At 39.6% G+C, this 16,703-nt stretch overlaps 1 protein-coding gene across 3 annotated transcripts in view; it reads right to left on the bottom strand.

Moving 5' to 3' along the window:
• The window catches only part of dennd3a (DENN/MADD domain containing 3a), a 63,795-nt gene that overhangs the window by 21,106 nt on the left and 25,986 nt on the right, over nucleotides 1-16,703 (bottom strand). For 2 of the 3 annotated variants that reach the window (XM_036567591.1, XM_036567590.1), the window contains exons 10-16: nucleotides 15,076-15,231; nucleotides 14,651-14,747; nucleotides 13,248-13,351; nucleotides 11,648-11,853; nucleotides 9,802-10,326; nucleotides 3,037-3,099; nucleotides 73-332 (exon numbers count right to left, since the gene is read on the bottom strand). In XM_036567591.1, coding sequence (XP_036423484.1) covers nucleotides 73-332; nucleotides 3,037-3,099; nucleotides 9,802-10,326; nucleotides 11,648-11,853; nucleotides 13,248-13,351; nucleotides 14,651-14,747; nucleotides 15,076-15,231 — 1,411 coding nt within the window. The remainder of the gene's footprint in view (nucleotides 1-72; nucleotides 333-3,036; nucleotides 3,100-9,801; nucleotides 10,327-11,647; nucleotides 11,854-13,247; nucleotides 13,352-14,650; nucleotides 14,748-15,075; nucleotides 15,232-16,703) is intronic. The other variant, XM_036567592.1, reaches the window with a different exon arrangement.

Below are 16,703 nucleotides of genomic sequence, written 5' to 3' on the forward strand. Positions count from 1 at the left end.
AAAACCACGATTCAACATCTAATCATAGCATCACTGTACTTTTATGCCCTATGTAGTGAAAAATGCTCTTACCTCAAGGTCTCTGAACCTGGCGACCTCTACATAACCTGGACGTCCCTCAGTGAGCAGGAAGAGTCGGCGCTCGGTCATGGCGATCTTGCCGACCCCGTGGCTGGTCTTCACGGATGCAGAGAGTTTGTACACGCGCTCGTTTGGATCCAGACGCTCCAGAACAGAGGCAGGCAAATCCACGTCCTGGGCTTCAGCCTCCGTCTCCTTCCAGATGGTGTAGAAGTCACGGAAGACCTCAGGGTCCACCTGCTTCTGCTGACCTGCAGGAGATGGTACACTGTTAGTGGAGTTTTTCAGGCTGCTGTAAAGATATAAGTTCTTAATGGTCACATTTTTCTTATTTTTCATTAGTTCTCTTCATATTAAAAGATGTGTGTTGTATTATACTCATGAAAATATGAGGTTTGGTTTTTACTAAGAAGATCTTTCATGTTTAAATTCACCAGTTATGCCTGTAACGCTGTCAAATAGCAAGTAGCTGCTTTCAGAAGGCATTAAAAAATAAAAAATTATGTGTACAACATGAATCCTCTTTTATATTAGGCTCCTTGATGGCAAAAAAGCTTGAGATTATAGTCGGGAGATCACAAACTCGAATCCTGGCGATACAGTGATGAAGAAATGTACTTATCTCTGCATTAGAGTCGCATGCAAAAGTGCACGATTTCTATTAAACATATTGGAAAAAAGAAACATGCAATATAAAAACGTGCCATAACTTTTGCACAATCCATATTTTGTATGTGTTAAACTCAGCAAACAAAACAGTGATTACATATTAAAATGTGCAGAAGTGTGTTCTCTGCAGAGGATGTTTAACTTATTTTCACCAAACAAATGTAATTTAACCAGGGATGCGCAAACTTTTGCATACGACTGTATCAGCAATATTTGAGCCAATATCAATAAAACAGTGGATCATCATTCGGTTGATATTATCAGTCGGCTGATATACATTCCAGGCTGTAAATATTACCGAATAGGGAATGGACTATGTATAATATATGTACGCCGATCAGGCATAACATTCTGACCACCTCCTTGTTTCTACACTCATTGTCCATTTTATCAGCTCCACTTACTATATAGGTGCACTTTGTAGTTCTACAGTTACAGACTGTAGTCCATCTGTTTCTCTGCATACTTTGTTAGCCCCCTTTTACCCTGTTCTTCAGTGGTCAGGACCCCCATTGACCCTCACAGAGCAGGTACTATTTGGGTGGTGGATCATTCTCAGCACAGCAGTAACACTGATGTGGTGGTGGTGTGTTAGTGTGTGTTGCGCTGGTCTGAGTGGATCAGACACAGCAGTGCTGCTGGAGTTTTTAAACACCTCAGTGTCACTGCTGGACTGAGAATAGTCCACCAACCAAAAATATCCAGCCAACAGTGTCCTGTGGGCAGCGTTCTGTGACCACCGATGAAGGACTAGAGGATGAACAACACAAACTGTGCAGCAGCAGATGAGCTATCGTCTCTGACTTTACATCTACAAGGTGGACTGACAAGGTAGGAGTGTCTAATAGAGTGGACAGTGAGTGGACACAGTGTTTAAAAACTCCAGCAGCGCTGCTGTGTCTGATCCACTCAGACCAGCGCAACACACACTAACACACCACCACCACGTCAGCATTACTGCAGTGCTGAGAATGATCCACCACCCAATAGTACCTGCTCTGTGAGGGTCCATGGGGGTCCTGACCACTGAAGAACAGGGTAAAAGGGGGCTAACAAAGTATGCAGAGAAACAGATGGACTACAGTCTGTAACTGTAGAACTACAAAGTGCACCTATATAGTAAGTGGAGCTGATAAAATGGACAATGAGCGGAGAAACAAGGAGGTGGTCATAATGTTATGCCTGATTGGTGTATAACTGTAATACTATAGAATTATTATAATTATAACTATTGCTGACTGACTTCATGCTGTTGTTTTCTACCTCTCAACTCTGAGATCGGCTAAACTGCAAAATCATTTCTATACCACAGGGTGAGGTGGTGACTGTAAACGATCAGGGTGGATTGCCCTGGGGAGCACACAGAACTGAACAAAAAATCTATAATATGAATAAAATATTATATTAGTAAAATATCAAGTCAGAGAAAGTACAAACACAAGTAAACAAAAAACATGCAATTCGTTACTCAGTCATCTCAGTCATACTCAGTCACCAACTGACATCCCTCACGCTTAAAAAGACGGTTCTTCAAGGGTTCCTTAGTAAATGCAATGTTTATGTCTAGATCCATGAGTTCTATACAGAACCATTTGCATGCTTAAGTGGTTCTTTGCATGGCGAAATGGTTCTGTGTGTGTCGTATAGCCTATGGTTCTATATAGTGTTCTGCTATTGTAACAAACCTGACATTGTAACAATATTGCATTTGCATTTCACCATGCAAAGAACCATTTAAGCATGCAAACATCTCTGTATAGAACTCATAGTTCTAGATACAGCCACAGGCTTTACTAAAGAACCCTAGAAGAACCATCTTTTTTAAGAGTGCATGACAGTACCAACCAATAGAAGGGTATACTGGATACTACTTGACAGACACCTCTTGTTCTTTATTAAGCCATGCAATTTTAAACTATGCATGCTCCTCAACTTAATATATTAAAATAGGATCTTGAGAGACGCACCGCCATGCTGTGCCTTACAAAAATCACCTCAAGAAAACCAAAACTAGCTCTACGACTTTCTCCAGGAAGACTCTGTTGAAAAAGCAGGCTTTTTCAACATCAAAGGGAAATGATTAACCAGCGTCATGCCAGCGGAGCCTCTTAGAGGGCTGAGAATGGAGAGGCACCAGCTTTGAGTTAATCAGCAAACAGGGTTAAAGATTAAAGCAAACAGTTATGGGTGAATCACATCCGGCAATAAATGAGAGAAGCCGTTCCCACATTCACACAGAGCCTTCAGGCGTTAGGTGTTAACCGGCGGAGCTTGGGTAAAGCTTACCATCTGGAGAGGAATCAAGGTAAAAAACAGACTGGGCTGAGAGCTTCCCCGCAGTCTCCACACCTGGCAAACCACATTCGCTCTTATCAGTCCGTCAGGGGATTCAGCGACAGCATGCACAGTCCAATGTAATCTCTACAGCAGAGGTATTTAACTCCTGGAGGGCCAGTGACTAGCACGGTTCAATCTAGGACTGTGCCGATAACAGAATCCTCTTATTCAGGTAACCATGTGGAAAATAATCGCAGTAAACAGTTTCAAATTTTATGCATTATTAAATGGTTGAGATGCGAACAAAGTCATTCAGAGAGGTTTGGTGTGAAATGCTCCTTTCCAGAGAAACTCTTCACAGTGGTGGTGATGGGAGCTCCCTCACAGACTGTATTCTGTTATGAATATGCTGCCTGATTCCCGAGACACAGTTTCACAATAGTTTTAAGATAAGATTTTGGGCTAAAAGATGTTCTTCTAAATCTTTTAATCTATTCATGGCGGTACATGCAGAGTGTTGAAAGGCAAAATGGTACCAAAAAATGTATTTTTTTCAGACTTACCACTACTTCATTATCACTATCACTACATATAAAATCTCAGAAGGCACATGTAGATTCACTGGCGGTCGCTAAATTTCTTGACATTGCGCCAATTCACATCAAACTCTGAATGAATTTGTTCACAGCTCAGTAGGAGAACTGTGCTGAAATTTTGAAAAATGGGTGAAATTCCCCTTTAAACCTTGGTGGGTGGGGGTGGGGAGTTACTTTCCTTTTTATTTGGCTAAGATTAAGCATCAACTTACATGCAATTACTGTGTTTGCTCCTGTATCCATTTTAGAGTTAGGCCCTGTCTCAATATTACTGAAAGAAAAATGCTGCTATTGTTATTGTTATTATTATTATTATTATTAATAATAATAATAATAATAGCAACACTCCTGACAGTTTCTAACTCTGAGACGGTGTCCAGGAACATCACTTATGTGTCCAGAAGCACCAGCAGATGTACTTACAGAGGAGATATACCACTATCAATAGTAATAATACCAATAATAATAATAATAATAGTAATAACAATAATAACTATAGCAACACCTATTCTTCCTGTAATTTTGAGATGGTTCCTAACTCTGAGACGGTGTCTCACAGGTTGCTTTTTGTATAATTAAGATACCTCCACGTAGTCCCGCAGAAGAACCTTGTAACTGTTGTATTAAAGTAAGATATGTTTAGTCATGTTTGGGAATCCTATGTGTGTTTTGTCTCCATCACTGAGTGCTGTTACCATGGTAACTTGGTTAATGGGCACAGATCTAGCAAACGCTGCTGAACACCAGCCCTCCAGCCCTCCAGCCCCCCAGCTATACAGCAAACATTAGCATATTGCGTGCAGATCTGCAGCACGATCAGCGTACAGGGACACAGAACTAGAGTTTTTTGCAGATTTTCTTTGATGATTGGGGGCAGCAACAAGAGAGAATGCAGGCACGACAGTGAGAGTAAACTCTGGACAAAAAGCAACAGGTCTGTGCTTTGCCTGTGAGTAACAACTGACTGACCACTAGTCTCATGGTACTGAAACAAACAGAACCTCCTGTTTTACCAGACCCAATTCAGCTCTCATAAATCTGTATTATTTATATAAACATAGCTTTTTAAAATAACACACTTCAGATTCTGACCGATTTCCTTAGCAGGGAAAAGTACAATAGAGAAATCTGTCATCTCCTCTGGGGGCGGCTGATCTACCCTAAAGATAACATCATAATATTTGAAGACATTTTTACAATGCACAATGCGCATCACGATATTTTGAGAAAACAGTAGTACTACTAGGAGTGGATGATGTAGTATATTGCAATACTAAGACATTTTCACGACATATGATGCGTATTACAATATTTTGATACAGACAAAATATGCTAGTAATATCAAATTCACATACTGTCAACATTTCACACGCTGCACTAAATTGAACTAAACAGGACTAATGATGCTCTTTTTGTAATGAAAGCTGCAGTTGCTCAGTGCTCTTTAATTATGATATGCTCAAATGCACATATTGTGTATCATAACAACAAAAATGAGCACAACAATGATGGAATATCGTATTGCCCACCTCTAGTACCGCATTTTAAAAAATACAATTATTTTTGCTCAGTCTTTTACATACTGCAGTGCACTAAACCCAATTATACAGGACTAACACAGTAATATATCATGCTGTCGGGACAAAACCTTGTATCTCCATTTTTTGCCGTTTTTCATTTTTTGACATAATTTGAAAAAGGCAGTCGCCCTTCATGTTGTCTCAAAATTTCATGATGAATAGACCGACATAAATGCTCCAAAATGACTTGGAAAAAAGTATTTCTTCATTTACTTCCATTTAAAGTTAAGAAGGTTTTTCCTTGTCCTGTATAGTCACATTTTTGGAGGTACGAGGTTTTGTTCCGACAGCAGTGTTATGTAACGTCTTCTGATTGGCTGCGCTGTATTGTGCCTCATTCAAAAAGCAGTGTGCAACTTCAGTGTGCTTTAGCTCGGTGTTTCAAACACTGCACTTCATTCATCAGAACCAATTATATTCTCTTATTTAACGCAGTCAGTCAGTGTTCACTGTATCTGACAATACCACCCAATACACAACACCCGCACGGACCCACACACACATATACCTAACAATATGGGACTAACTCACTCCCCACTTCTTGCAGTTCCAAATTATGGAAAACTGTATATATATAGTTACTGCATTTCACTGACACACTTCACTTGATATGACTGCAGATCGGGCTACTTGCATTTTTGCACATTTTACTCCACTTTAACAATGTTGGCTGCTAGAATTACTGTATCAACCAAATACTGTATACTGTATATTGCTGCTCTGGTTGCCACCTCAGTGACTGCTATGCTCATATATGCTAGGCTATCTGCTAATCTGCTAATATGTCATAGTATGTTACATCCAACTCCACATACTCTCAGTCCCGTGTGCTGCCTGTGCTCTGTTTCGTATTTATTGTAAGTCTTTTGTATTTATTTATTGTACTGTATTGTCCGCACTGTGTTTATTGTATTGTCTCACACTTGTGTTCCTGAGTTGCACCATCGTCCTGGAGGAATGTTGTTTCGTTTCACTGTGTACTTTTATATAGCTGGAATGACAATAAGCCTGACTTGACTTTACTTGAATATCCACGATATGCTTAGAAAGTCATATAATAATAATAATAATAATAATAAAATACAATAATACTGTCATGATGCTCAGCCCTCCACCTATTTTCCTGTGCATGTAAAATTATCTGTGGAATCTATATAGTAATATCAGGAAGGAAATATCCCAATTCATTTAGTCTTGGGAGGAAAGAGACAGCTTCTTTTCCCGTCTACACTCAAGCTTCGCTGTTTACATCTTTAGAACGAATAAATCCTCATATCCTCACAAATTTGGACCACTGCCCTCAGTCCCACAGAGCTCTCAGACTGTCTCAATCTCTTTAGTGTGCTACGACCACAACTGCTGCAATGATTAGCTGATGATTAGCTGTAGTTAGAGTTGTATTCTATGCTGTCTGGGTCAACAGCATTAAGAGAAGTGCTGTGAATAAACTGAACAAACTTGTTAGGAAGGCTGGCTCTGTTGTAGGAGTCAAGCTGGACTCTCTGGAGGTTGTGGCCCAAAACAAAGGACTGGCAACAAGCTGTTAGCTATCTAGATGTGAGATTCTTACCCACTGCTTTAAGGCTCTACAGCAAGTCTCCTTACTGAAGAGACAGTACTGACCTGCTGTCTGAACTGTGCTGAATCACATCACATCTCCTTTTATTACACATTGTGCAACACATCATAATCTGCTACTGTAATGACACTATTAGTGCTCACTTGCGACTGTAAACACTGCTGCTGCTCCTAGTTATAATTATACTCACTGTGTCGTAACCTCATATAACTTAGTGCAGTACCTGCTCTCATGTAAATGCATTAAATCTGTCTTATATGATCATGTATATATGCTAATGGACATACTTCTATCTCCATTCTCTCATATTTCACTCTAATTTATGTCTATTTTTATTGTCACCTTATATGTCTTGCTGCTGTAACACTGCAATTTCCTTTAGTATCAATTAAGTTCTATCTAGTAACTGGACGTTTAGCTGAATGGTTGAGTTACTCGACCACCATGACAATTATGTTGTAATAACGTAAAAAATATTTATCGTTATCGTTAAAAAAAATGTATCGTGCAGCCCTAGTTGGCTGTCCTAATTGAATCACTTTGTTGTTTGCTTGTTTTTTCAGGTTGAAGCTTTACGAGTCTTTCTCTTGTGAAAAAAAAGTCTATAGACCAACATGCATTCCATGCTGGTCTAATGCTGGTCTGGTGCTGGTCTAACTGGTCAGTCTGCATGGTTAGGCTGTTCGAGCAGCATACCAGCATCCAAAACACAGTATATCGCTGTTGTTGGAAGAAAACATTGTATCTCCAAAATGGTAACTTTACAGGAGAAGGAAAAACCTACTTTACTTTTAATGTAAGTCAATGGAACCAGAGTTTTTTATAAGTCATTTTGGGTCATTTCTTTTAGTCCAATCATCATGAAAATGACACACAATGTAAAGAGCAACAGGCCTTTTCAAATTACGTCAAAAACTGAAAAACAACAGAGATGGAGATACAAGGTTTTCTTCCGACAGCAGCGATATACTGCTTTTGCCGGTGACCAGCCATGTGGTTTTTTTGTAACAGGGTAGTCTAAAGTCTGTATGAAGTCACCAGTCAGTTAAAAAGTAACCACACCCTAAAGAGAATTTTTGGCAATGCGCTCAACAAAGTTTGGAGTTTGAAAAGCAGACTGTGAGAATATTCATAAGGCATATATAAGAAAGATTGGTAACACTGTCTATGATTGTCGCCTTTGTAAGCATCTATAAAAACATTTATAACATGTTATAATGTATTCATAAGGCATTATAAACATGGTTATAAATATTTATAAAGAAGAATTACACTGGATTACACTTTATAGCCATGTTTATTATACATTATGAATTGTTAATATAATGTATTATAAATAGTGTTAATAACATGTTATAATGTCAGTGCCAAAGAAGTCAGTCCCAGCTTGGAGAGTGTAAAGTAAAGACAAATACCAAGCTAACGGTGGTGTACATTACCTTTCCCACATTGGGTAAAACACTGACGCAGCTCTAGTTTAAACTCTGACATTTGAAGCCTGTAATGTGCTTTATTGTGTATGTTTTAGTGTTTCAGTAAATCCTTCAGTAAATACTTCAACTTGTAGCCTCACTCTGAACACTGGAGGAGGCTTTAGTACAGTACGCTTCACTTTACTTAGAGCGGACAAATACGACTTATGAGCTCTGATAATTTGTTATGATCAGTACTTATAATGTATTATGTTAACAATTCATAATGCATAATAAGCATGGCTATAACGTATAATGCATTTTTATAAATATTTATAGCCATGTTTATAATGTCTTATGAATGCAATACAACATGTTATGAATGTGTTTATAGATGCTTACAAAGGTGACATTCATAGAAAGTGTTACCGAAAGATTTGCCATTTCATAAAGGCATCCATGCATTTCATCAACATTTCTGTAATTGTGTTAACAGGCTATGTTTAGGTCACAGTGAAGTTAAGCTGTATTACTTTATCTCTTTACTTTTTTGCATTGTAGTGTCCACATTCTTCTCCTCTCAATGGCCCAAAGTGTCCCTCTCATTTCTGAGCATTTGTCATCATTGAACCGTTGAAAGTAGGGAGGGTGTGGCAACTCTTTAAGAGTCCAAGCACGTTTACTGATGTCTGAGTCACTGACCTGTATTGACTCCACAGTAGCACAGATTGAAATACACTACAAGAGGCGCAGTGGGGAACAGGACTTCTGCTGTTTCACTGCCACACTTGCCATGTATATGGAATTTTGAATAATGGTGGTGGGAAAATGAGAGGAACTGAAGAAGCAAAAGAGTTTAAAGAGTTTTCATTTGAGATGCACTTATGATGTTTATATGAGTCTGAATGCTAAAAACCCATTCCTTTTTCCATTTTATCTCTTTATCTCTTTAGACTCAGACAGACCGGTTTTATCAGACAGGCCTTTGATCTGATTTATCGTCACTGTCCAAAGAAAAACAAGTACCTCCAAAATAGTAACATTACAGGAGAAGGCTAAACCCTCTTACCTTTTAAAGTAAGTCAATGTAAATAGATTTTATTCCAAGTGATTTTAGAGCATTTCTATTGGTCCATTCATCATAAACTTTTCACACAATGTAAAGGACAGCTGGTGTGTTAAAGTGATGTAGCACAATAAAAATCAACAAAAATGGAGACAGTTTACTTTGGACAGCAACAATACGTAAATGACATCTGCTCTGATTGGCCGCCCTGTATTGTGCCTCATTAAAAGAGCAGGCCGGGCTGAAACACTACATATAGCTTCAGTATGAATGGGCAGGGCTAAACTGCTATCGGCTGAATGGGTGGATGTGAAGTCACAAAAACATCAGTTCAAAATAGGCTTTGCAGCTTAGTTTACATGGCCTGTATGAACTGTGGTGTGAACAGTACAAAACTTTGGTAATGTTTACAAACTTCACTGAACTTTTTTATTTCAAAGAAGTGAGAAAAACATGATATGGTCCCTTTAACTGAATACTACTCGAATACTACACAGTATCTAATCAATTCAAATAATTGAATGATGGCCCCACTACTCACCCACGGTCAGAGCATCAAACAGACGAGAGATGGTGCCATGATCCTTTACGATGCCCGACTCCTGAACTCGCCGGACAAAGTCCTCCTGGAGCATGTGTGTCCGCGGCAGCTCGAACTTCTTCACCGAGCCGCCGTCCTCCAATCGCGCTTGCTCACTGCTCTTCTTCATCCGGCTGACCAATCGCTTCAGGTCTGGCCGGCGGTCAACCACTGACCGCTCACTGTCCTGTAGGGAATCCACAACTGCCCTCACCAATTCCATCGGGAAGATGTCCGTGTCTGTTCTGTTGAGGTTCTGGAAGTCCACCAGGGCGTCCAGCCGTTTTCCAGCCACGTAGCTCACCAGGCCGCGAAGGTAGTAGTAGCGGGCCAGCAGGGAGGAGTCCTGCGGGTTCGCCGTGGCGATGAACTCACTCAGCAGGTTAATGAGGTCGCAGTAGTACTTCTGAACGTAGTGAAAGGCCAAAGGAGGAGGGAATTCTGGAAGTTTGAATGTTTTGACTGGCTTTGAGGGAAGTTTAAGACCTATTAAGACACAGTAGGATAAAATGTGAGAAGCAGAGATTAAAAACAATGGAGCTGTAATCAGCACTCAATTCTGAATGTTGTGATTGATTATAATCAGAGGGTGAGTTGGCGTTTTCACCATCGTTTATTTACTTTAATACAGCATACAGGAATTTATTTCCTTCAACAAAACTCTCTGCAGCAATTAAAAACATCTACAGCATTAGATATGATGATAACACACATGACCACAGCATTAGCAACACTGCTTGCAGTAATATGTGACTAAGTGAGCTTAGAGGTTCACATGGAGATCTGGTGCTTTTTTTACTATTGTTACCTTTTGTTTACACACACACACACACACACACACACACACACACACACACACACACACACACACACACACATCCTCAAAGCCGTTTATCCTTCTGGGTCGCAGGGGGTGCTGGAGCCTGTACCTTTGGTTTAATTAAAGATTAGTTTTAATTAAATATTAGGATAATATTCATAAGATAAGATATGATAGCAAGCTCTCACTAACCACTCATGCGAGTTATGATGCATGATTTTCTTACAGATTGTGCTGTATTTTTTAGGGTTTCCTACAGCGTTCACTGCGGGGTTGCCACGTCCAGAAAAACTCTCCAGCCTAAATAAAAGCTATTATTTTGTAATTTTCTGTTACAAATGCATTTTCGAAATACGTCAATTCAGCAAGAAAAACACCAACTTGGCAACCCTGACGTCACGTTGTACCAAACACTTCACAGAATAACCAGTAAAAAGCAAAAAGCAAAAACGTGCAGTTCTACATAAACACCCCCTCTGTAGCTGTGCGTACTCTGCCCTGATCAGAACTTGTTTCATGAAGAACTGTTAGTTAAATAAAATATTCAGTTATTCAGCACTCTGAACTTCTGAAAACAATTCTGAATCATACCATAACAGTCAAATGCTCGTAAAAAAGGACTGAATAATTTTCTTAAGAAATGTAATATAATTAAATCACTGTGAGGCTAGAAATGTAATTCCTAATAGCTGGAAAAGTAATGATTTTACCTGATTGTTTAATTGGAATAGGTCTTTAAATCCTGATGAGTTCAGTACATACAGCCATATGCATATAAATAAGACATAACATGTGAAATGAGACATAACTTCTGCACATTTTATATGTTTTCCCTGTTAAACTAAATAATTAAACAGTAATTGTGCATTAAAATGTGCATAAGTGTGCTCTGTGTAGAGGACGTGTTGACCAAGGACGCCCAAACGTTTGCATACATTTATTTTACTCTTCTAAAAACTTCCTTTTTAGAAGTAGATGATATCAGACCTGGACTGAGCGTGGCTCCCTTGTCAATCAGTGGAGAGTTCTTCATTAAGGACAGCTGACGGATAGGTGCGGTCAGAGAGTGGTCCTCCGCTAGGTTTGGGAGACTCATGCCCAGTCTCTTATTCAGTCTGTTCTCCGGGCCCATGTACTTGCGTGTTGTCTCCTGCATGGTGGGCCTCCGGGGAGAGTCGGACACGGTCCTCAGTCTGACCAAACAGAGAGTCTTAGCACAGAGTCTGGGCTATATGTGTTACAGTCTGACCAATATTAAAAGGGAAGGGGCTAAAAATTCCAATAAATAATCGATCAATCAATCAATCAATCAATCAAATCAATCAATCAGTCAACCTTTATTTAAACTCGGAGTACATTGAGGGAGACCCTCATTTACAATGTAGCCGAGCCAATACAGAGATCAGGGATTGAGAAGTTAAATAGTAAAAATGTAAGAAATGCTAAATGCTAAAGTAATAATAATCATATTACTAAAAAAAAACATTAAATCAATAAACTATGAAAATTACAACAATATAGTAATTTAATAAATAAGATAAAATAAGATAAAACAAACAAAATAATTAATAAAATAAACAACGAAAAATAAAGTAACACAATAGCTTGGCAATATTAAAATAAATAAGAACAGAATAATAAAAATGAAACAATAACTAAAAACATACCAAAAATAATATCTAAAAGTTAACTAAAATCAAGTAAAACAGTTGCAGGCTGACTGGAGGTGGTTCGAGACTCATGTGACACCAGTGAGTGAAGCTTTAGATTCCTGTAATAAATTCCAGCTCACTGATCAACTGAAGGGCGATCCAATCACTGGAACGAGTCTGGTACAATGCATTATTTACACTGAGCATTTCTGTGATGAATTATACCGACGGTATGATTTTGTTTTCACATTTCAGATTTCAGTTTTATACTTAAACAGTTTTAAAACAATGTTCTACTGACTCAGAATCTCAGTCTTAAATAATATAAATATCTATTTTTTAATTTTTCAACAGTTGTCTTCATAAAAACATGGTATTTTTTGTTACTCACTCACTAATGGTGCGGTCTGGGTACACTTTACATGTTTTTACTCTTTTAACCATCCTGGTGTTTTGTGCTCAAATTTATCCGCTCAGCCTGTTTTGGTTTGATATGATTCAAAAAGTGGTTCATATTGTGTGATTCATTACGGGTTTTCCAGGCGGCACAACTGTCTTAAGTTTTTCCTGGGCATTAAGAGATCGCAGCTTCAAATCTCAGTGATGCCATGGCCAAAAAAGTCAGTAATTACTGCTGAACTACAGGTGATATTTTTGCCGATAACCATAACTAAGGGCTCCTGATATTGTACAACATTATCAGCACATCTATCGGTCAGGCTCTAATATGTAGCTGCATTTTTTCAGCACGCTGGGAATTATGTGTCAAAGGCCTCACCTGATCAAAACAAGGTTAAGAAAAATATGTAGTGCGCAAAATAAGTGATGACTTCTCCAGTGTAGAACTGAATGCAGACCAGAACAGACAATGAGATGACGAGAAAAGAGCTGAAGAGCTACTGAGTGAGCAGCCCTGCTGTAAATAGCCAGTTTACCTGTAAGCTTCTGACCGAGTATTTATCTCCATACGTGTGAAGGCATCCATCTTCCTACTCAAGCGATCCCTCAGGAAAGAATGGAATATGTGTGTCTCTAAAACCTGCATACGTAAAGATAAATGTAAATATATATTTATTTATTTAACTAGGTAAATCAGTACAAATCATATTTTATAAAGAATAATCTCAATAATACAGAACATATAGAACATAAGAGGAAAAACACACAAGAACGTATGACTAATTTACAGCCTGACAGAGTGACAGTTGTACGTGTCTTTTAACTTATAGAATGATTTTACTTAAATAATAAATGCTTTATTGACTAACATGACACTCAACTGTCATGTTTATTAAACTCAAATAAATAGTCGAAATTCTGGTTTTAAGTAATCTAAATATTGTGGCATTGGGGGCGGGGCTAGAGTTTTGTTTTTCTGTTAATTACTATTTTAATTGCAAATCAATGAAGTTAAATTTCATTATTTGTCAGCAGATCCTAAAAAAAACAACTGAAAAATGGTGCTTGCACATGTACTGAACCCCTTCAGAGCAGTGGTCGGTAGTACCACCATTTGCTGCAATAACAGCTTTAAGTCTGTTGGGGGAGGTTTCTGCACAGTGTTTGTTAGTGATTTTCACCCATTCTTCACATCAGATTTGCTCCAGGTTGTTCAGCACACCATAGTGCTGCCAACCCCATACTTCACTGTTGGGATGGTGTTTGTAGAGGAATGATCACTGACTTTCAATACAGTGTCTTTCAGTTTTATAGAACTGTTTTAGTTAAATAGTGCTTTATTGACTGACTTGACACACAGTTCTCAATTGTCCCGTTTATAAAACTCAAATAAATGGTAAAAAGTTTTAAACAATATAAACACTCACATTGGGGGTGGGGCTAGAGTTTTGTTTTTTGTGTTAATTATCTTATTTTTTGCATATATTGTTCATCAGTTCTCTTTAAAGTAAGAGTCAGGTTTGCGCCACACGTAGCCTTTTGAATTTAAAAATATTTTTTTTTTTTTTGTCTTATTTGACTATAAAACCTTATCCCACATTTCTGATAGGCCACTCCGATGCTTTCTAGCAGACCCCAGATGTGCTTTGATGTGTTTTTCTTCATCAATGGTTCTTCTCTTTCTAGCCACTTGTTAGGGTTATATCTTTCACCTGCATGAATTAGAAACTTTCACGGCACAGTGGTGGAATACTTATGTATTATATACAAACATCACTTTTCAATTATTTCTGTCACAGCATATTTTCTTACATAGAACTAATATCACGACAAATGTATTAATATTGAGGCTCAGTCTCCAGACAGACCGAATGACTTTTTAAGGCGGCCGAATACTCGTCACGTCTGTAAACGCTGAAGGAGTCTGAGAAATCTTTACCTTCTTATAAAACGCCTGATCTGCTGTCTCTTGGGACTTGAGGAACCCCTCACTGTTGAAAACCCGGTGCTCATAGTTCAAGTGGTCATGCACGTCTCTAAAGGGAGCAGAAATTGCACAACAAGCTCAGAAATCATTTCACAAAGCACAAAACATCTTCCACTGAACTATCAGCAGGATGCAGATGCCTGGAGGTGGAGTAGGAAATCTGCATGTTGGCTGTCACTATATCAACAGTGATAAAGCGTCACTACAAAGAAAAACACTTCACTCAAGCGTTTATTCACGCTCCCCATCGGTTATCATATCTGTAACACAAGAATTGTTTTGATGCAAATTTTCCTCGTAGCACCGGCTGAACTGAAAGGAATCTAATGCTCTGTTCTGAAGCAGGAAGAGAGCACTGGAGCTTAGAGAAGACCAACCTGAAGATGTTGACGATGAGCTCAAGGGTGACGCTGAGTATTTCGGAGTTGAGTTTGCGCTGCCACTGCCTCCTATGTGCCCGCAGCTCGCTCATGTCCGTGCTGCTGCCGCGCCGGCACACCTCCAGGTCATAGTTCAGCTGCAGGCCCTCTACCCTGCACACACAAACATTCATTCATCATCTTTAACTGCTTAATCCAGAAAGGGTCGCAGTAGCAGTTAGGAAAGCAGAGAATCCCAGACGACCCTGTCCCCCGCAACTTCCTCCAGCTCATTCCCGGGGTCCCCGAGCCGCTCCCAGGCCAACTTAGAGAAAAAATCCCTCCAGCGGGGTCATAGGATGACCTCAAGGTCTTGTCCCAGTAGGCCGAGCCTGGTAAACCCTCACCGGGAGGTACCCAGGGGGCCTCCGGATCAGATGCCTGAACCACCTCAACTGGCTCCTCTCAGTGTGAAAGAGCAGCAGTTCTACTCTAAGCTCGTCTCGGATAACCGAGCTCCTCACCCTATCAAGCAGAGTGTAGCCCACCACCCTACAAAGAAAGCTCATTTCCGCTGCTTGTATCCACAAACTCATTCTTTCGGTCATTACCCAAAGCTCATGACCGTAGGTGAGGGGTGGGATGTAGACAGACCGTTAAACAGAGAGCTTTGCCTTATGGCTCAGCTCCCTTTTCACCACTACAGTCCAGTACAGCGACTGCATTACTGCTGCCGCCTGTCCCAGCCTGCGGCCGATCTCACAAACATTCTCCTCCCATCGCTTGTGAGAAAGACCCTGAGGTACTCAAAGTCCTCAACAGTCCTAAACAGTAACTGTGCATTAAAATCTGCAGAATTTCGTTCTCTGTAGAGGATGTGTTCAATTATTTTCACTTAGAAAACCAACAAAACATGTCATTTGACCAGAAGTGTTCAAACTTTTGCATATGACTGTATGTACACAAAATTTCAGATATAAAGACAGTCTCACTGTACAGCCCAGGTGTCAAACACAAGGCCCGCAGGCCAGATCAGGCCTCTCCTCTCCGGCCCGCAGGAGTATTTTCATTTTCTATTAATATTAGGCTGTTTACAGTGCACTGTACTACAGTCCCCAGCATGCACTGCAACGTCATGTGCACTCCGACTCTCCTAACCCAACAGCAATCTACGGGACAGCGGTTAAACCAGAATTCATTGATGAACTTGCAGTAAAGAAAAGAGGCCAGTTTATTTTAGAGGCCAGGACGTTTACATATTGAATATTTGAAGTATTTATGTAATATTTCAAGGTCTACTACAAGAGTTTATTTAGAACTTCGTTCTGCACTTCGAGCCTATGGAGTTCCCTGGGGCAGCACTCTTAGCTCTCACCCCTTGCTAGACTGGATAAGACCTCTGGACAATCTACAGGGCAGAGTATCGTTAAATATTGGTAGACCATCATATAAAGCAGCTGGCAGTCGAACAACTGTGGGAACGAGAGCTTTCCAGTACTGGTCCTTCCTTGGATTGGAACACTATATGGGCTAATGTTCAGGGAATGATCTAAAGTAGCAGATATATGGACCTCTACAGTAGATATATCATCTAAAGTACTTGATCTCGGTGATCCACTGTCGCCACATTTATGTCTTAAATGATG

Source organism: Colossoma macropomum, unplaced genomic scaffold (assembly GCF_904425465.1).
Source record: "Colossoma macropomum unplaced genomic scaffold, Colossoma_macropomum, whole genome shotgun sequence".
NCBI classification, from domain to species: domain Eukaryota; kingdom Metazoa; phylum Chordata; class Actinopteri; order Characiformes; family Serrasalmidae; genus Colossoma; species Colossoma macropomum.